This window comes from Lepidochelys kempii, chromosome 7, assembly GCF_965140265.1.
Source record: "Lepidochelys kempii isolate rLepKem1 chromosome 7, rLepKem1.hap2, whole genome shotgun sequence".
NCBI classification, from domain to species: domain Eukaryota; kingdom Metazoa; phylum Chordata; order Testudines; family Cheloniidae; genus Lepidochelys; species Lepidochelys kempii.
The window spans coordinates 96532001-96554787 of record NC_133262.1 but is presented as its reverse complement, the minus strand read 5'-3'; the positions used below and the strand labels follow the sequence as shown (position 1 = coordinate 96554787).

Here is a 22787-nt window from a genome sequence, read left to right as displayed (position 1 = left end):
TTAAAAACTTCTAAGGAAGGAGATTCCACCACCTTCCTAGGTAACGCATTCCAGTGTTTCACCACCCTCCTAGTGAAAAAGCTTTTCCTAATATCCAACCTAAACCTCCCCCACTGCAACTTGAGACCATTACTCCTTGTTCTGTCATCTGCTACCACTGAGAACAGTCTAGATCCATCCTCTTTGGAACCCCCTTTCAGGTAGTTGAAAGCAGCTATCAAATCCCGCCTCATTCTTCTCTTCCGCAGACTAAACAATCCCAGTTCCCTCAGCCTCTCCTCATAAGTTATGTGTTCCAGTCCCCTAATCACTTTTGTTGCCCTCCACTGGACGTTTTCCAGTTTTTCCACATCATTCTTGTAGTGTGGGGCCCAAAACTGGACACAGTACTCCAAGTGAGGCCTCACCAATGTCGAATAGAGGGGAACGATTACGTCCCTCGATCTGCTGGCAATGCCCCTACTTATACATTCCAAAATGCCTTTGGCCTTCTTGGCAACAAGGGCACACTGTTGACTCATATCCAGCTTCTCGTCCACTGTAACCTGTTGGTCCTTTTCCGCAGAACTGCTGCCTAGCCATTCGGTCCCTATTCTGTAGCGGTGCATGGGATTCTTCCGTCCTAAGTGCAGGACTCTGCACTTGTCCTTGTTGAACCTCATTAGATTTCTTTTGGCCCAATCCTCTAATTTGTCGAGGGCCCTCTGTATCCTATCCCTACCCTCCAGTGTATCTACCACTCCTCCCAGTTTAGTGTCATCTGCAAACTTGCTGAGGGTGCAATCCACACCATCCTCCAGATCATTAATGAAGATATTGAACAAAACCGGCCCGAGGACCGACCCTTGGGGCACTCCACTTGATACCGGCTGCCAGCTAGACATGGAGCCATTGATCACTACCCGTTGAGCCCGACAATCTAACCAACTTTCTATCCACCTTATAGTCCATTCATCCAGCCCATACTTCTTTAACTTGCTGGCAAGAATACTGTGGGAGACCGTGTCAAAAGCATTGCTAAAGTCAAGGAACAACACGTCCACTGCTTTCCCCTCATCCACAGAGCCAGCTTGACCTATGTAAGTTGTAGTATGTATACATACCCATTTTGATTGAGTGAACCAGAACACGGAAAGGGCAAAAACAGCTCTTGTCTGAGAGGGAAGTTGCACCAATGATAATACTTTTCCCTGCTTTCCAGAACTGTATCTTAACAGACATATTAATGGCTTTTATTGCTGCACAGCATAACGTGGATATGCTTTAGTAGGGAAAGTATCTTAAACTTTCCTGAGTTCTCTCTAATTGTTTCCTGAGTGGAATAGAAACATAAGGAGAGTCAGCAGTAATTTCACTATAAAGGATATAATTTGGAAATGAAACCTAAAGCTTATCTCTCTCCTTAGCTCTACTACATATACATTCAAGATTTTATACAAATCAAATTGAATATGTATGGATGTTTCATATTTTCTATTTTAGGCATTTTATTGAAATGCTTATGTTTATTTCATATGTGTGTGTGTGTGTGTGTATATATAATATACAATGTATACAAAATGCATATTTTGTATCAACGATTCCTTTTAAAGTATGTTAGCAAAATACCAGTTTCTCAATGTGTTTTGACAGATTTCCCTTAATATTGCTCTGGAAGCCTTTATGATCAAGCCATCTAGCTTCATAGGAATGACTTGCACTGCCTTCCAGAAAATATCTGAAAATTCAGACAGGTCACTGATCCATGAGGTGGGGAGCTGGGAAGCAGATTATCACCCAGACCAACATTTGAATTTTAAGTGCAACGATGGCAGTCTCAGTGGTTCTTTCATGAATTTTTCTACCAAAGTAAGTGGTATAAACAGTTGTGTACAACTGACTCATATGTGTATATATATATATATATATATATATATATATATATATATATATATATATATATATATTTCTTTTGTATCTTGTATTCAAAGCAGATTACTACTTTACCACTGCAGGACTCAAACTGATTATATTAAATAATTATATGAGCTTTTAATCTTGTACATTGATTAATAAGAAAAGTAATTGTAACTTGTTACTGGTCTTAAATATTTAACTTCAAGTATGATAAAAATGCATATTTTACTTCCAATACTAGTGTGCTGTGTTTACAAATATCGCATAAGTGTTTCCATGCATGATGTAAAAATTCAACATATAAACAGAAATGAGTATATATTTTGCAATTATAATCTTTGGGCTCGATCCTACAAACTTCTACACGTGTGAGCAATCCCATTGAAGTCGATGGGAAATACTGAGTTTTGTCAGGAACTCTCAGGTGAGTTAAGCTTGCATGGACAGTGACATTTTCAGAAAAATTGTCTTTACTTCCACTAAATTGTTTTACGGTTCTTATCTCCAAAACTTGATATAAAAGAAGAGCATTACCTTGGAGTTTTGGAACAGCCTAAGGAAAACAATAATAAATAAGCCTCTTAATAGAATGCAGTATTATTATCAAATAATGAAGTGGTACAATGAAATTTTTATCTAGAGGGAAATGGAAATTTTGCGTTTGGTTGAGTGTGTTATTAAATTTAAGAGAACTAGGGTTGAATTTTAGTTATCCTCCAACAGCATCTCATTTTAATAGGCTTATTCCTGGAAATGCTGAGTACTCCAAAATGATACTTTTCTAGGTAATACTACAAGCTTACTGAACTCTGAGAGTACTTTGATTGCACTTATTTTCCTAGTGCTGCCTTTGGAAGCTCTGTGTAACTTAGGTAATGCCAGTGGAGGGAGCTCTTGGGAGAACCTTGTAAAAATTCTGTCACCAAATTGAAGGAAGGATTGGGTAGCTTTCCTCCCTTTGATAGTTTAGCAGCATCCAGGTAGGGATGAACACCATCTACACAGAGGATAACTTACAAAGATGCTTCTGAAGAGCAACTTTTTAGTCCTTGGAATGCACAAGGTAGAACCTAATGTCAATGATTACATTAAAAAGGAAAAAAAAGAAAGATCCCAAGGGACTAATACTCCTGCACTTTCTTACAAAACAATCTATCTATCAATATAGCTATATACACACACTTCAAACTACACAAGCTGAGCACTGTGCTATATATATGCTATAACTCAAGCAGAAGTTGTGAGCTTGAAGCAGAGTTTACTGGTAAGGTTCTTTGGCCAATCTTATGCAGAAGGTCAGACAAGATGATTATAATGGTCCCTTCTGGCCCTAAAATATCTAAATCTATGAATGTACTTGGTATATTTTTCAGGAACAAGGAATAAACATTTCCAGTAAATGCAGTCCATAGAAGTTTGTTTGCCAAGTGATGATGTCTCCTCCTTTGGTTATGATTAAGCATTTTGGTTTAAATAGGAAAACAAATAGATTCCACAGCCCCTCATCCTCCATGTCTATAAGCACACAGGCATGCAAGATTTATCACAGGCTAAGGCAGAACATTTTGGTTGAAGCCCTTTTTATAAAAATTTGGCAGTGCATCACTGCATTATAATCTTTTCTTACATATTTTGCCATGTTTATAGAAAGCATCCAAGTCAGAATTTCCATCCAAATTTGCGTTTTCATATATAGTTTCAGTGGATAAAAATATTTTTTTAAACTGCAGGTGCAATAGGGTATTTCATAATGCTCTTTAGAACCCCATTGTTCTATAATTATAACCAAATGTAAGATTTTATCAGGAATGTACTGCTAAATTTGATACCAAACTAAGGCTTGCAAATATAGCAAGTCTTCCTTAAAAGGAGACTGTCAAGTTATTTTTCATAACTTTATAATTCATTTTTCTTTTCGCTTTGTTTATAATAACTCCTTGAAAATGAAACCTTTTCCTTACACACATTTCTCCCTTCCAACACATGTGAAAAGTATTTTTCACATGAGTGCTGACCTGCTGGAATCTATCATTCCTTTTGAGAAGAAAAGAGTGCTGAAGCATTTGTTTTACAAAAATGGCAGAGACTGTGTAAACAGATATAAAAATAACAAAGTAGGTTAAATTTTGCCCCTATTAAATTCGACAGTGTCTCTTTAACCTATGCATTAGTAAGTTTAAAGATTATAGCTCGGTATGAGGCAAGCATCTCTTTATTGAATGTTTGTGCTAGATGGACCTTTGGTCTAACCCAGTATAGCCATTCTTATGTTCATCTTATACTGAGAACAGAAGTGACCTCTGTATAGTAGGTAAGGTTAAATTATGCTTTCCATTCTACCTCCTGTTTCTAAAAAGTTATTATGACTGAAAACTTTCACTTTTCAGGTGGAAATGTTCCAGGCTTTGTCACTGTTCAAAGGTGAGCTGGTTTAGAAAGATTAAATAAAGCTGTTTTTTGAATACAAGAGATGTGGAGGAGATAATTTTTTCCTTTTATTATTATCAAAAAAACAATTCTAGCAATATTAAAAAATAAAATCAAAACAGATCTAATGATACATATAAAATGGTTAAGTCTTAAAACTTGACAAGTTCCTCAGCCCCCACCACGCTGCTATGTGACAGTGTGATTCTTCAGTGCGATGTTTCAAACACACTTGTGTCATTTTAGTAATACTGACTTATTGGTAAGTATATGAATGCTTAAGTGATTACAGGCACAGATGTAGAATAAGAAAGAGTTGGATATTCAAACACATGAACAATTCTAAATGGCATCAAGTTTCCAAAGGAAAAAGAACGTTATTCTATACAAGGTTTCATTATTCTTTAAAAGATTAACTTTTTTCTTTTTTTTTCTCTAATCTCTCCTACATATTTTGGTTTGGCATCTCAAGAGGTTATTTCAGTATCACATTCTTCCTGTTCTTTTATTGTTTTATTTATACCTTACACAGAAGTATCTTAACATAGCTGTAAGTCATCTGTGATTTTACAGAACATTGAACAGAGATTAGTAATAAAAGTAATAATACTATTTTAGGCAAAAGGATCATGTGGCATAAGGGCCCCATGCATGGATGCTTTTATATGACTAAGGGCTGGAGGAAAGATAATGTGAAGCACATGGTTCAGACAGAAACATTCGTTAGGGGAGGATCTATTAAAGGGGATATTCTATATCCTAGTAAAGAGGAAAGGATAGTAGTGGTAGGAAATGAAGAGAAATAGTCAAACGAAAGAGTCCCATTCAATTACATCACATGAAGGCAGACAACAAAATATAGACAAATTATATAAGTGCTTGTATACAAATGCTAGAAATCTAAATACTAAGATGGATGAACTTAAGTATTAAATATTGATGTAATAGGCATCACAGAAACTTGGTAGAATGATGGTAATCACTGGGACACAATAATACCAAGGAACAAAATATATAGGCCATGAGTGAGTAGGGCATGCTAGTGTGAGCGTGGCACTATATGTGAAAGAAAGCAGTCCAATATGATAAAAATCTTAAATGACTCAGTTCCATGGAATTTTGGGGAATAGACATTCTATCCCTAAATAATGAATATAGCATCAGGAGTACACTCCCACCCACCTGATTAGGATGGTGACAGTGATTGTGAAATGCTCAGGGAGATTAGAGAGGCAACAAAACCAGAAAATGCAATAATAATGGGGAATTTTAACTATCCCCACATTGGCTGAGTACATGTCACCAGAGGATGGGATATGGAGATAAAGTTTCTAGACACCATTAATGACTGTTCTTGGAGCAGCTAGTCCTGAAACCCAGAAGGGGAGAGGCAATTTTGATTTAGTCCAAAGTAGTCCACAGAATTGGGTCCAAGAGATAAATATAGCTGAACCACTCGGTAATAGCAACCATAATGTAATTAAATTTAACATCCTTAAATAACAAAGAAACCTACCAGAGTAGCATTTAACTTTAGAAAGGGGAACTATACATAAATGAGGAAGCTAATTGAACAGAAATTAAAAGGAAGAGCCATAAGAGTGAAATGCCTGCAAGCTGTATAGAAACTATTTTAAAACACCATAATAGAGGCTCAAACTAAATGAATTCCACAAATTAAAAAAAACTGTAATAGGACAAAAATAATGGCACCATGGCTTAACAATGGCGTTAAAGATGCAAAAATGCATCCTTTAAAAATGGGAACTGAAATCCTACTGCAGAAAACGGAAAAGGGCATAAACCCTGGAAAGTCAAGTGCAAAAGTGTAATTAAGCAGGCCAAAAAAGAATTTGAAGAGCAGATAACAAAAGACACAAAAACTAACAGCAATTTTTTTTTAAGTACCTCAGAAGCCAGAAGCCTTCCCAACAGTCAGTGCGGCCACTGGGAGATCAAGGTGCTAAAGGAGCACTCAAAGCCATTGCAGGGAAGCAAAACAAAATTCTTTGCATCAGTCTTCACCACAGGGGATATGAGGGAGATGCCAATACTTGAGCCATTATTTTTAGATGACACATCTGAAGAATTGTCCCAGATCGATGTGTCAATAGAGGACGTTTTGGAACAAATTGATAAACAGTAATAAGTCACCAGGACCAGATGGTATTCACCCAAGAGTTCTGAAGAAACTCAAATATGAAATTGCAGAACTACTAACTTTGGTATAAAGAAAAGGAGTACTTGTGGCACCTTAGAGACTAAAGCTCACGAAAGCTCATGCTCAAATAAATTGGTTAGTCTCTAAGGTGCCACAAGTACTCCTTTTCTTTTTGCGAATACAGACTAACACGGCTGTTCCTCTGAAACCTAACTTTGGTATGTAAGCTATTACTTAAATCACCCTCCATAGCAGATGGGTAGAATATAGCTAATGTAACACTGATTTTTTAAAAAGGCTCTAGAGGTGATCCTGGCAATTAAAGGCTAGTAAGTCTGACTTCAGTACCAGGCAAATAGGCTGAAACTATAGTAAAGAACAGAATTGTCAGACACACAGATGAACACACGCTGGGGAAGAGTCAACACAGCTTTTGTTAAAGGGAAATTGTGCCTCACCAATCTATTAGAATTCTTTGAGGGAGTCAACAAGCATGTGGGAAAGGGTCATACAGTTGATACAGTGTACTTGGAATTTCATAATACCTTTGAAAAGGTTCTTCACCAAAGGCTATTAAGCAAACTAAGCAGTCATAGGATAAGAGGGAAGGCCCTTTATTGGATCAGTAACTGGTTAAAAGTTAAGAACACAGGATAGGAATAAATGGTCAGCTTTCTCAGTGAATAGAGATAAATTGCAGGGTCCCCCAAGGATCTGTTCTGGGACCTGTGCTGTTCAACATCTTTATAAATGGTCTGGGAAAGGGGGTGAACAGTGAGGTGGCATAATTTGCAGATGGTACAAAACTACTCAAATTAAGTCCAGAGCATTCTGCAAAGAATTACAAAAGGATCTCACAAAACTGGGTGACTGGGCAACAAAATGGCAGATGAAATTCAATGTTGATAAGTGCTAAGTAGTGCACATTGGAAAACGTCATCCCAACTATACATATAAAATGATAGGGTCTAAATTAGCTGTTACCACTCAAGAAAGATCTTAGAGTCATTGTGGATAGTTCTCTGAAAACATCCACTCAATGTGCAGTCAAAAAAGCAAACAGAACATTGGGAATCATTAAGAAAGGGATAGATAATATGACAGAAAATATCATATTGTCTCTATATTGTCTCCATGCTATTCTCACACCTTGAATAGTGCATGCAGTTTTCGTGGCCCCATCTCAAAAAAGATATATTAGAACAGGAAAAGGTACACGTAAGCATCCTTCATTCCCAATTTAATAAAATAAAATAGAGTGAAACTCAGCTTGATTTAGCTTGAAACATTGTAAGCTGCCTTTTCTTCTCTTTTATCTATACTAAATATAGTAAAGAAACAAGGTGGATGAGGAAATATCTTTGAAGAAAAGCTCTATCTAAGCATGAAAGCTTCTCTCTCACCAACAGAGGTTGGTTCAGTAAAAGATATTACCTCACCCACCCTGTCTCTCTCTAATATTCCGGGACCTACACAGCTACAGCAACACTAACCATAGTAAAAGCAATTCTATAGTGGTGACGTATTTTCTTGATCTGTGTTTTTTAGATGAGAAGGTGTCCATGTCTCAAGCAGAACCTTTTTTAAACTGGTTTCAGATTTATTCTCGGACTGAGCACAGAAGCTGTTTCAATAAGAAGTCGATGCATTTTTTCTAATAGTAATCATACAAAGTAATGCTCAAACACACTCTTTTCCCTTCCATTTGTAAAATGGAGACAGTGGGACAGATCCTGCAGACCTTCCTCCTTATTCAGGCAAAACCCGCACTGAAGTCAGTAAAAAGAAAAGGAGGACTTGTGGCACCTTAGAGACTAACCAATTTATTTGAGCATGAGCTTTCGTGAGCTACAGCTCACTTCATCAGATGTTTACCGTGGAAACTGCAGCAGACTTTATATACACACAGAAATCATGAAACAATACCTCCTCCCACCCCACTGTCCTGCTGGTAATAGCTTATCTAAAGTGATCAACAGGTGGGCCATTTCCAGCACAAATCCAGGTTTTCTCACCCTCCACCCCCCCACACAAATTCACTCTCCTGCTGGTGCTAGCCCATCCAAAGTGACAACTCTTTACATAATCAAGTCGGGCTATTTCCTGCATAGATCAAGGTTTTCTCACATCCCCCCCACCCCCATACACACACAAACTCACTCTCCTGCTGGTAATAGCTCATCTAAACTGACCATTCTCCAGGTTTAAATCCAAGTTAAACCAGAACATCTGGGGGGGGGGGGGGGTAGGAAAAAACAAGAGGAAACAGGCTACCTTGCATAATGACTTAGCCACTCCCAGTCTCTATTTAAGCCTAAATTAATAGTATCCAATTTGCAAATGAATTCCAATTCAGCAGTTTCTCGCTGGAGTCTGGATTTGAAGTTTTTTTGTTTTAAGATAGCGACCTTCATGTCTGTGATTGCGTGACCAGAGAGATTGAAGTGTTCTCCGACTGGTTTATGAATGTTATAATTCTTGACATCTGATTTGTGTCCATTTATTCTTTTACGTAGAGACTGTCCAGTTTGACCAATGTACATGGCAGAGGGGCATTGCTGGCACATGATGGCATAGATCACATTGGTGGATGTGCAGGTGAACGAGCCTCTGATAGTGTGGCTGATGTTATTAGGCCCTGTGATGGTGTCCCCTGAATAGATATGTGGGCACAATTGGCAACGGGCTTTGTTGCAAGGATAAGTTCCTGGGTTAGTGGTTCTGTTGTGTGGTATGTGGTTGTTGGTGAGTATTTGCTTCAGGTTGCGGGGCTGTCTGTAGGCAAGGACTGGCCTGTCTCCCAAGACTTGTGAGAGTGTTGGGTCATCCTTTAGGATAGGTTGTAGATCCTTAATAATGCGTTGGAGGGGTTTTAGTTGGGGGCTGAAGGTGACGGCTAGTGGCGTTCTGTTATTTTCTTTGTTAGGCCTGTCCTGTAGTAGGTAACTTCTGGGAACTCTTCTGGCTCTATCAATCTGTTTCTTTACTTCTGCAGGTGGGTATTGTAGTTGTAAGAAAGCTTGACAGAGATCTTGTAGGTGTTTGTCTCTGTCTGAGGGGTTGGAGCAAATGCGGTTGTATCGCAGAGCTTGGCTGTAGACGATGGATCGTGTGGTGTGGTCAGGGTGAAAGCTGGAGGCGTGCAGGTAGGAATAGCGGTCAGTAGGTTTACGGTATAGGGTGGTGTTTATGTGGCCATTGTTTATTAGCACTGTAGTGTCCAGGAAGTGGATCTCTTGTGTGGACTGGACCAGGCTGAGGTTGGTGGTGGGATGGAAATTGTTGAAATCATGGTGGAATTCCTCAAGGGCTTCTTTTCCATGGGTCCAGATGATGAAGATGTCATCAATATAGCGTATATCAATATACAACAAAAAAACTTCAAATCCAGACTCCAGCGAGAAACTGCTGAATTGGAATTCATTTGCAAATTGGATACTATTAATTTAGGCTTAAATAGAGACTGGGAGTGGCTAAGTCATTATGCAAGGTAGCCTGTTTCCTCTTGTTTTTTCCTACCCCCCCCCCCCAGATGTTCTGGTTTAACTTGGATTTAAACCTGGAGAATGGTCAGTTTAGATGAGCTATTACCAGCAGGAGAGTGAGTTTGTGTGTGTATGGGGGTGGGGGGGATGTGAGAAAACCTTGATCTATGCAGGAAATAGCCCGACTTGATTATGTAAAGAGTTGTCACTTTGGATGGGCTAGCACCAGCAGGAGAGTGAATTTGTGTGGGGGGGTGGAGGGTGAGAAAACCTGGATTTGTGCTGGAAATGGCCCACCTGTTGATCACTTTAGATAAGCTATTACCAGCAGGACAGTGGGGTGGGAGGAGGTATTGTTTCATGATTTCTGTGTGTATATAAAGTCTGCTGCAGTTTCCACGGTAAACATCTGATGAAGTGAGCTGTAGCTCACGAAAGCTCATGCTCAAATAAATTGGTTAGTCTCTAAGGTGCCACAAGTCCTCCTTTTCTTTTTGCGAATACAGACTAACACGGCTGTTCCTCTGAAGTCAGTAAGGCATTTACCTAAGAGAAGATTATAAGCTTTGATCCGATACATTTGTATCAGGCACTGGCAGAGAAAAGATTCCACTTCCATCTTATTGTTAATTATTTTTATTGTTATCATCATCATTAGTATCAGTTTTTATTGGTGTAGCATCCAAAGGCCTCAAACGTTTTGGGGGTCCCATGGTGCTGGGAAGTAGACTAACATGTAAACAGACACAATTGCAGTGCAGAAGAGTTTGCAATGTAATTTGAAACAAGATGCAAGTCAATCTTTTTCAGCTCCTTAAATACAGCACACTTTTATATCTAGAAAATGTAGAAATATTAAGCTCCGCAAATTAAGAGGAGTATAAAAACAAATGTGCCCTTGGAACATAGAGCATTTAAATTATTGCTGGACCCAATTGTGAGTGGTCCTTGTGTTGGGGATGGGGGAGGAATGCAAAGAGTCTCCTTTCCCTATGTGTGCAAGGGTTACCTATGAAAATAGGAGTGTTTACCCCTTCCTCCCCCGATAAGCAAATCATCCAGAAAGGGGCAGAGAGGAATGTGGGACACTGGCACTAGAATGTGCTTGGGAGGAGCAATCAGCTCTGTTCTGATGGCTGGTGCAGAGTGTGCACCCTCATAAGCACTGAGCAGCCATCTTTACAGTTACTAAAGACCTTCACCGGTGACACCTTTTCTATTTCTCCCCTGCCTCGCCACCAAAACCCTTTCCTCAGTTTGCATTTCCATGCTTTAGTGTGAAGTTTCATCTGTACCTCCAGCTCTTAGTAATAGTAGAAAGTATGGAATTAAGTAGTTATTTTCCCCTGGGTCTATGAACATTTCTTCTGTTACCATGCTGCTATAGGGTAACGCAAAGCTTGCTTTCAAACCCATATGCAATACTGAAGGGAAACCCTCAGTACTGAATGTACACACAGGAAGAAGATGGAAATTGAAAAGAATGTTTTACTTATTTAGCATGCAAAACAATTTTGGAGTATATGAGATATTTTGAGAGAAGTGATTTCATTAAGTGGATCATTGCCTATCATGTGAATGTGTATGTGAATTTATAAATATTATATCAGCACATTGTTGCTGTTTATAGATGAGGCTGAGTGGCAGTTCCTATCGTATTTTCATGGGTTTTATTGCTTGACTAAAAAAATTAGTCAGAGCTTAAATTTAAGAGGTGAGTTTGCAGCATTAAGTACATTCCTTAACTTAATTCTATAAGTGAGAGTTTTCCACAGACTGGCTTTTCTCTGCCACTAGTAAGTTAAACAGTTCTCTTTTAATTTATTTTAAACAGTTGAGTAGCTATATTTCACCTGTTCTGTACCTGTTCTCTCCCAATAAAATGAGCTGGAGAATTCCAGCTATCTGATCCATGCTGATTCCCCACTGCCCTGCACTTTGCAAAAGCTATTTATACCTGTGCAAACTAGATGCAAAATGAAACCTTACTGATTGACAATAGTGATTGTACAGTTGTAAATGACTACACAAGGTGCAAGAAAATGGAGAATCAGGCCCATCAGTGGCAGTGATGGGAGGCTGATGGTCTCAGTTTCAAAGACTACTTTTCATTTTTAATTATTCTTTTAGCATTTCCTTAATTAGACCTGGGTGAATATGGGTGGGGGCGGAGGAGCAAAAGCCACAAAATCACTACAACAGTACTCTTACTAATCCCTGTTATTTGCTTTCCACCAACATAAGTACTAACTGTTGTTGTCCTCAAAAACGTTTGAGGAAAGAGAAATATTTACATGATTTTGTCCTGGAAGTATATAACTATCTTGTAATTTATTTATGAGATATTTAATCATCCAATTCAGGGAGCATAAACAAAACCCACATGTTGTAGATGACCAGTTACACAATAAAAGAATAGTAAATACTCAAGCAGTAGCCACAATAAGTAGTTTGAAAACAATTTATGGATGTAGGGTGAAATATATTGTCATTTGAATAATAAACTCCTAACATTGGGAGCCTGCTATTTCTATTTTCATAAATAGAAAAATATGGCAAAATGATTAAATACTTTGCTGTGAATAGATCATCCAGTTGTAGCCTTTGGGAAGGAGGAAAACTAAACTGGGCATAATGTACTGAATACAGAGTTAAACAGGTAAAATAAAACAAATTATAAGGACAAAAAAAATTAAAACTAAATTACAAAAATGGCACCTGCGAGAGAGACAGAGAAAGAGCAGTCATTCACAGAAGTTTAGGAAACAATTTTTAATACATTTCAACATCCAGTTCTGATTCCACTATCAGCAAGACCCTTCTGGGAGAATAACGTGTAATGTTCTCAAGATGTCCTAAAGCCTGCAGTTCATTCCTGTCTGATTCACAGATTTTCAATTTAATTTTCATTTCAACTTTAGGATGTTTTCCATAAAGTAAGTCAAGGCAGTAACTCCAGAATCCAATGGAGAGTGAACAAAAGAAAGGGAGTATCTAATAGTGAGAGCTAAAGGTATTGCAAGTAGGCACCATGCAAGTTCCCCCCTATGCGCGCACACAGAGCTTTACCATTATTGTCATCAAACCTCTTACCTCTGAAGAGAAAGAAAATCAGAACAATTTGATTATACCAAGTCAATAATAATAATAAAGTATTTTAGTATGACTTCAGACTTAGGGGAAAATACTGGAACCATTATGTGTGTGTGTGTGTGTGTTCAAGAAAGGACAAGTTGGTTTAGATTTTTTCCACAATGCTTGAGATTGAAGAACATCAATCATTCTTTATTATATGCTGCCAGAATTTCAGACTTCTGATCCTTCTGGTTTATATTTTGGCCCTTGTCCTAAAAACTCACAACTAGGACTGATTCCATCTCTTGCTCTGGCTGCATTGGTTGCTATCAAGCTATCACAAGAAGTGATATTCCTGCATTTTGGGGTCAGATATTGTGAGAACAACTCATGAAATTTCAGTCCTGTCAAATCTGAACCCAAATTCTAGTCTTGATTCAAGCTCAGACCTGAAATCCAGTTTAAACTTAATATGACCCATATTGAACATGTACAGTACATTAAATATATAGCCCTTCTATACTATCATTAAAATTCTGTTAAAAGAAAACTTTTAAAAAACTTTTAATATCACAGTCAAATTTGTAATATAGATAGGGCCTTAGAGTTAGTGTCATAAATAGACTTTGAAAAAGCGTTTTACTTGCAGGTCTCAGCTTAAGTGATTGCTGTTTCAGAGTATAAACCACAATAAAAAGCCTTACCTCCCTTCGGGTCTTCTCACAGAGAGGTGAATCATCGAGTTAATGCTTCAGAGGTGCAACAATAATATTCGTTTCCTGTATGTATGCCTTGCATTTTAAAATTCAAGGTAGGCACATTGCACTCCACACATTCCTATTAGCTTTTCAGTTCTATTTACTTCTTATGTTTTTCAGAGTGAGACTGGCCTTTTGATTTGTCGGGTTGCATTACAGGAGATGTCCGTAGGTTGGGATGTTAAAAGTTGAATTGGTATTATAACTTTAAACATGTCAACCATGAAGAAACATACCTGGATTTTAAAGTACCTTGACAAAAACCTATGCTTATTTGTTCACGGTATAATATTTTCAGATGTTAAATAATATTATTCAATGGAACTGTTACCATAATGACTTGTGAATTGAAAAATATGCAATCAACTTGTGAGAAGCAGTTTTCCTTTTGCCCAGAATCAATTTTGAATTTCAAATTATAAAAATAGTGTGTAAATTTTAGTAATTGTAAAGATGATGATCATAAGTCACTAGGTAGAAGTGCTTGAGTTAAAAGAGTGGAGGACAGAATATAGTACAACTGCTTCCACCACGAAAGAGGGAAAAAAACATTTTTGAGCTAGGATCAAGCATGGAAAACTGAAGCCCAAAGAGGAATTTGAAGGGGAAAGTTATAAGGTCCAGAAAATAGGTCTCATAATGAAAGTGCCTTCTACTCTATAATTCAGCATGTGTGAAATTGTCAGAATCTTTGTGGATAATTAATTGTATCTGTTCAGAAGCTGCCTAGCAGAGTGTGCACTAATTAACTTTCCCATTAATGCAAAAGCTAGTTCTTATATAAATAATTATTATTTATACTGAAAGTGTCAAAACCCAGAATGTTTCACATGCAGGGCTAAACAGCTATAGGTTTCAAAATGGTTTTCATACTGAACTTTTTAAAACCAGCCAGTTTTGACTTGGCTTTTGAACAATAACTCTTCTTCTGTTACTTTGAAGACTGGGAAGACATTTGGAAGCAGCTTTTCCAGCTCTCCAGTGGATAAAGTTTCAAAAGAGTGTCCTTCATTTTGCGGTTCCAGTTTGTGCCAACAACTGATTTGTGTGCACAGTTGAGTCCTTAAAGCTCTAACTACATAACAAGCTGAATCAAGAAAGCACTTAACAATACGCATGTGTTTAAAGCCTATTGACTGTAATGGGAAGTGCATCCATTACAGATATACAGTTCAGTTTTGCTCAAAATTTGGATACCCACAAAATATAGGCAAGATAAATTCAGATAAGGGAATTCAGAAGTATAGGGAAATGAAAAAAATGGTAAAAGTTAGTAGAATCTAATTTCAAGATTACATTTTTTCTACTTGCTGACATATAAATACTTCATGGCAACTTTCACAAGATTATGAGTGCTTTAACCAGATTGTCCTAGCCAAATCTGCCAACATAAAATTCTCCCAGTAAATTCAGTTGGATCTGATTTTCTTCACTTCTACATTTAATGTATTATGCGATGAAACAATGACTGTTTCAGTCAGGAGATGGCTATGCATCAGTTACAGGTGATGTGATTCGAAGAAATCTCTTTGGGTATAAATACGCACACAAACAAAATCATAGCCATAAAAGTCAACCTTTAACGCACAGTAGTATTAGAGATACCATGGTGGGTATTCTTTATTTAGAAGATGGGAGAACAGCAGTATCTCTGATGCCGCAGCGTGGTAACATTTAGTAAATTGATAGGTACGCGTAGGGTATAATAGAAGATATGGTGCTCTAAGCCACATTAATTGCCACCAGTTCCCTAATAAACATTTTGCTGGCTTCAGATGGAATAGTACAGTAACACCAAAAAAAATGTCCAGATGCAAGTGTATGTAAGATTAGTAAGAAATTGTCTTTTCTAGTTTGTGCTGCTTCAAGAGAACAGATACACAACAGAGGACTGACTTTTCTAATTTACAGGTACTGTATATCATCTGGAGGCAGTTAGACTCAATGCTGATAAGAAAGAGAAGGGAAGATAACATACCAATAACCAATAACTTACATTGGTTTCAGATTTTCTTATCCAAGTATTGCAAGGCACTTCCTCAGTATATAAATCAAGATTGAGTAATAAATGTTCTGTTTACAGACTAGAATTTTGTAATTTGTTCTTCTACCTTTTCATCACCCACCACTGTGATATCCAAGTGCAAAAAGCATCCTGCTATTGTAATATTAAATATTGATGTCTTTTGGGGTGTTTGCTGTGGATATTCATGAGGAAATTGGCTCAAATGCTACATAGTCTGCACCTATGTTTGTACAGTAATTCTTTTGAATCTATTGCTTCTTTCTGTGTGTGTGTACTTGGTTGCTACTTTCACACCGGGATATCCTTACATTCCATAGACAGTTTACGAGATTTTTTTCCTTCCTGTGTCATTTGACTGGCTTTTTTAATCCATTAAGGTTTCAGTTTCAAGATTTATGATATAATGGGATGTGTTGTAAGTAGACTGTATACACATGTACTGTACCTATCATTCCATTCATATCAATGCCAAAATATGTACTGATGACTTGCAATATTCTTTTTGATAAGAACGGAGACCTAGGAAAAATAGAAAGGTAGCTATATTAAAAATGAAGTCACTGGGCCATTGTTGTATTGTTGCAGCTATCAAGTTGATGATGCAACCTGAAATCATAATTAGGCATAAATCTTTAATATATCTAGCGTCGAGAATGGGAATAGTCAGCTGGAGTGGACTATCATCTATTTTCAATTGGACTTGAGTGGGGCATAGGACTTGTGCTGGCCCTCTTCACAGGAATGAATTTGTTTGTAGTTACTTTGAGAAGTAAAAAACAGTTGTGGGGAAAACTGAGCATCTTTTTTTCAGTTGCTGGATCAGGTCATTTTAATGAGAAGAAGATTTACTCACCTCCTTTTTTTAAAAAAATTGCCAGAATGCATCCCCTCCCCCACCCTCCCCCAAAACCAAATCATCTATGTAAATACCTATACTTCCTACAATGATCCCTCTATATGGACGACAATTTGCCACCTCATATTTCCTACCTTATCATAGTTTTATTTTTATAGTCTTTTAAATGTAAATGCTCCCCTCCTGTTACAAATATCTAAAAAAAAAAAAAAAATTACCAAGAAGATTAAATTGCGCTATAATAATAGATTTCACATGTACAACAAATGGGTAATGTATTATGTACACACTAATCATTCCCACTTTTCCCATCATCTCATTGTTTATTTCATGTATGCTTTTAGATTTTTAGCTATGCAGTTACTTATCCTTCCACATAAGTTCTTCCAAAAAAAATTTTTAAAAAGGAAAAAGGATTTTATCTCATTTTCCTATACTTTATATATAGCTTCTGTTTGCTTTTGTGGTAATAATAAAAACATCTTTAAAATGTATCCTACAGATATCTTGCATCTTGCCTCTTACTGTCATATGTCGCCTTCTTTCAGCAAATAAAATGTTCATTATGCAAATAGTAGTATCAGTTGCCAAGCAGTTGTTACATCTATAACTTTATCTCTGGACTGATGTTTCTGTAGGCATGAGTTATCTTTAAAACAACAAATGTTTGGATAAAAATACCAGGTTTGAACAAAATTTGACAATGTTCAGTTTCCCAAAAAGTGTTCACAAAACCAAAGATAAATCTATTCATCTAGCTGTATAATTTATGTTAGGTTGTCCATTAAAGACATATGGAGTTTGCATTTCCAATATAGATATATATGAAATTTGGGTAGGGAAAAGAAATAAGAAACACAAGATTGAAAAAATTGTAAAATTGTATCTGACAAGAAATTCTTTCCTTTCACTCTCCTCTGACTTTCTTGAATCCTGTAAAATACATATTTTACATGACTTGTCAGACATATCTGAAAGATTGATCAAGCTATCTATTTCTAATTCAAAATGGTGTGTGTAAGAAAGATTCTTCTTATTCTCTTTGCATTCTCCCCTGTTATGGAAAGTACTTTTCATGATTTCCCAAAGTGCATTAGAAGATAGGATTATTATTATGAGTCAAGAAAGCAAAATTGCCAAACTTCTTCATGTGCAATGTGCTGTTAAATAATAGCTTGTACACTAATTAAGATAAATCTGATAATAAAACCACACTGATATTGTAACAGTTAATAATATAGCACTTCAGTTGTTAGAATATATTTGAAGTTAACTTAATGGTATTAACTATAATAAAGAACAAGTAGAACACTGAGTACTGTACAAGTTTCCTGGGGCATGATTCTGAGGAAGCCCTCAGCACCTCAAGAACTAGACCCTAAATCTAATAGAGCAATTTACTGCAGTTATGATGTGTTTTTCATATGTGGCCCATTTTAAGACATACCATATCATGCTGTACCATAGTTCCATATATGAGCTGAATACCTGTAACTGCTCTTTCTAATCTTTGGCTTCCAAGGGCCACTTTATTTTCAGTCATCAAAATATACTTGATACTGAATAGCAAAATGTACTTATGCTGTATATATTACAAAAGTAGCAACCAGGGGATAGTTACAGTTGGCTAATCCAAAGTGTTCTTTCTACAGGGCAGTTTCGCTACACTGTCTACTTCTCCTATTTACAGTAGGGGAGCTCAGTTTTCAAATTTGGATGACTTAGAGCAGTGGTTTTCAATCTGTGGTCCGCCGACCCCGTGGGACCACAAACTATGTCTAAGATTTTCAAAGGGTGCACACCTCCATGTGAATTTTTTTAGGGGTCCACAAATGAAAAAGGTTGAAAATCACTAACTGAGGGTGCCCACCTTCACACCAGAAGATTAGAACTTAAAATAGGTTGGGTGTGTGAATGAAGATTTGAGAGGCCAAATGCAGTTATTGGACTTAGGTGACCAAGTTTGAAAATATGCTCACAGTGGCTGTTTAACTATCAGCCATCCATCCCATTAGAGAATATTTTTATTAAATTTTATATAATTAAATGTCAAAAAGTGAACAATTTTAATTTACACTTATTTGAAGAAAAGTTCAGGAAACATCAAACCTTTATTGCACTACATGATGCATGGATTTTTGGCAGCTCACATTATAAAGTGAAGTGCACTTTTAATTGCATCTCAGTTCTTTCATTGTTTGCTAACTCTTTCATTGGGAAGTTTTCTCTAGCCCCACAAATATCAGCTGTCTTTGTAATTGAGAGTCACGTCAGTTTCACACAATAACAATCTTGCTGACTATTAAATAATTCTTACTTTACCTAGTCCATCTAGTAATTGTTTGTAGACTCCACCCTGTGGTGTGGATCCAGCCTTTCCCTTTTCTTTTTCAGGGGTATGGATCCTTGGTTCACCTATGAGAGTGTCTGGTGCCTCCACTCAGGGAAACCCTTCCTAGTGCAGAGAACACAGTGGGTTTGTCCCTAGATAAAATATTTAACACACAATCATTGGCCAGCTTTGAACAAAATAGAAAAATAAATAAAGAGGGGTGTTCTTCCAAAGTCTCCATACCAAGGATGGTAAGACTGTCTTTGTGGCTCTCTGATCTGGATTCCCATGTACAGTTAGACGGGCTCTTGGTATCCTGACTGTGACTCTCCTCAGCCTCCTGGGTTTCTGATATCTGCTCAGATGACACTGCTCAGTGTCCCCGGATCCCAGGAGTTCCAAGTCTTCCCTTGCATAGGACTGTGGAGGGTAGAAGGCTCACCCCCAGGTGTGTAGCTTCTCTCTCTGCTCCACTCCCCAAATACAGCTAAAACCAAAAGTAAAACCAAACCCTTTGTCTTTGACTTCTGGCTTATGATTGGTTCTGGTAGTGTTGCTAGCCAGTTCTATCTCTGTCCTGGACTCTAGGTAACCTGAAATCAGAGTCCTGAGCCTCTGCTACTATTAATGCTATAGTCTAAGGGTGAGTCCCCTAAATGCTCAGTGTGGTATTTCAGAAGCACCCCCTCTAAAGGGGTTACACATATTCAAATTCACATGGACTTAGCTTTATTACCCAGGTCTAAATCGTAATGGTCAGTGTTCTCACCTCACAGTTGGTTTCAAGTAAAGAGAATGGGCCTTTCCCAAGTTACTGCCTTGCGTGAATTAAATTATTGCCGAAATTTATGAATGACATTTTCTAGCTGTTTGCAGTCCCATTGGAATGTATTGTAGATCTCCAATGCATCTGGGTTTATGTGGAGAATTTCAGCCTGTCTCATTTGTCTTCAATGCCTGTTGCTTCCAGCAGAACCTGAAAGTGTTACATCTAGCTCTGCCTGTATTCTGCCCAGTTCCTTTTCAGATTGGCAACTTCAGGCAGCTTCCTTTTGTTATATTTTTGGCAGCTCTTCAGTTCTCTTCTGAAGCTAAGAATCATGCTGAGAAGAGAGACTGATCTTTATTTCTTGTCCTGGTCAAATGATGATGACATACATCAAGGCTGCAACAGATTAATTGCTCCTGTCATGTGACAGGGTTCAGTATCCAGTAACTTCTGTAGTTGTTGTTACTCATTGGCATTCTAGAGGCTGTCTGAATCCTTGTGATTTTTTTCTTCTTCTTTACACATTCTCCTTTTCGGGTCACTGGGAAAACCAGGGCTGGATGGAACCACTCTAAAGTGACCTTCTATTTCTTTGACTAGCCACCCTATAAAACAATTCCTTGAAACAGGTGCGATCAGCGTCTGCCAGCCCCAGAGGGAATATATGGCATATTCCTGCCCCAGTTGGTTGCAAATCAGAATTCCTGTGTGTTTACTAAAACACGGAGTGTAAATTTCTGTGGAGGCAGGAATTAGCAGAGTTGCCAACTCTCACGATTTTGAGATAATTGTTTTTATTAAAGCCCCAGCTACTGGAATCCAGTAATGACATGAGAATCTGAGCTTTCATTTAAAAACCGGGCAAGTTTGTAGCCCTCATTGTTTCAGAGAAAATCTTAATGGCTCAGAAGATGCAAGGCAAATAAAATAATCTGAAATGTTTATTTTTAAAAAACAAATCTCATAACTTTGGGATCATGTCTTATTATTTTTGAATGCATGGACTTGGCCGTACTCAATTGGCAATATTTTACAAAATTAGTTTTGAAGAAATAATATAAGAATTAGTTACCATATAAATAGAATAAATGATGAGTTTATGCGTTATGAGTTCAATGTAAACTTGTGTGTATAGATATATAAACCAATAACAAGAAAACCAAACCAAAAATAGCACAGAGAAAGAAATGAACAAGAAAAGAGAGAAGGAGGGGGGATGTGATATCAAAATAGGATAATACATTGTAGAGTCAATCTTTTGTGGGGTTAAAGCCCCAGGGAGATGGAATAATGTCTCTTGCAATAAAACAAGTAATTGTTTTTTAAATTACCTTAAGAAGCCTCGTCAGAGTAAAAAGAGTTGACTGAAACTGTGACTCATTTTTGTCTGCTGTTTTAGACTGTGTCTTACGTTACAATTTTTGTAACATATGAAGTAAGATTGCATGACTACCATTCCCCTGGGCCCCTCACAAAGAAGACATACGCACTGCATCTCACAAGGCTATCTCAATGAAAGTAATTTTATCTAAATAAATGTTGATCTGCTGATTCATGTTTGGATAGAGAGCACTTCCTGCATTATTGAATTATGTATGGTTGGCATATCATATATAAAATGTGAAGGAGAGGTTGTAAATTAATTAAGCTCTTATTCAATGCATACTGTGGAGATCTAAAAAAGTGCTACCAGATATGATCATAGCCAATCTACTGAATGTATTTTATAAAAAATTATCTTCAAAATTCCATATTTTCAGCACTGAATTAATCTATTGTTCTAAACTAGTTTTCGTATTTCCTTTCCATATTGTTAAGATTTGTCTTAGTTTTAATGCCTCAATAGTTCTAATGAACCATTTACATCTGATTTTAAAGTTAAGAATTCAGGATATATATCCAGGATGCAACTTTACGTATATTCCCCAGAGTTAGAGTACTGTGAAGTTATTCTTTCCATCATCATTAATCCACAATGGAGCTACAAATATTCATTCTCCATGCTTATATATGAGTTTTCTTTGACTCCAAGAATACTTCTAGATGCTATGTCTACAAATAGTCTGTAAAGACAATTGAAAGTCCAAACACATTTGTTGTATGAACTTAAAGTGAATTCCTTCTACAAATAAGTCTGTTGATTCATCATTTATGTTTCTGATGATAAACTTCCAGTTTGTTTATAATATAGACTGATTGGAATGTTATTCTCATAGCATCTTGGGGAATTACTCAATGTATATCTGTTGAATTATGCATGAAGGGAACTTATCTAGCTGATTTAATAAAGACTCAGACAGATTATCTTAAAATGAGTCTGTAGGCTGAATGGTCACATGTACATGCAGCTATTTGATTTATGCATGCACACTGGCTATCATTTACACAGTTTCCGTGGATTGCTTAGGTCACAGACTTGGTCCTGGTACCAGCAGAATGGACCTGACTAACCCTTTGAGAGCACCGATCCACTCAAGTGGGCCACCTGCCTTCAGGCAGACAACAAAGCCCTGCAGGCCCGTGTCGTCCAGCTGACCTCAGAGAATGTGCTCTTGCAGGAGCAATTCATGCAGTTGTATGCTGAAAATGCTGCACTCCAGACATGGCTCACAGAGCCCTGTTCCCCTCTATATCTGCTGGAATGGTTTGATGGTAATCACCAGCTATTCCAGGGTTTTATAAACCAGTGCCGTCTTCTGTTCATGATGCACCCTCAGTCCTGTATTACTGATTGTGCAAAGGTGAGCCTGGTTATCAGCCTGCTGTCCAGGGAAGTATTAGACTGGGCTTCCCCCTGCGTGGAGTGTGACAGCCCAGTATTGTCCATCTGGGAGGTCTTCCTCCAAGGCATGTCAGTGCTATTTGACAATCCACATTGAGCTCAACCAGCAGAGGCTTCCCTAAGGAAGCTTAACAGGGGCACTGTAGCCTCTTATGCCATGCAGTTCTTCTGCCTCAATGCCAATACCGACTGGAGCAAGGCATCACAGATGTACTAGTAT

General features: G+C 37.6%; 1 protein-coding gene across 1 annotated transcript in view; it reads left to right on the top strand.

The window, feature by feature from the left end:
- Positions 1-22787, top strand: part of ADGRA1 (adhesion G protein-coupled receptor A1) — a 475442-nt gene that overhangs the window by 292738 nt on the left and 159917 nt on the right. Inside the window, exon 12 of the mRNA XM_073353951.1 lies at positions 1633-1848. Coding sequence (XP_073210052.1) covers positions 1633-1848 — 216 coding nt within the window. The remainder of the gene's footprint in view (positions 1-1632; positions 1849-22787) is intronic.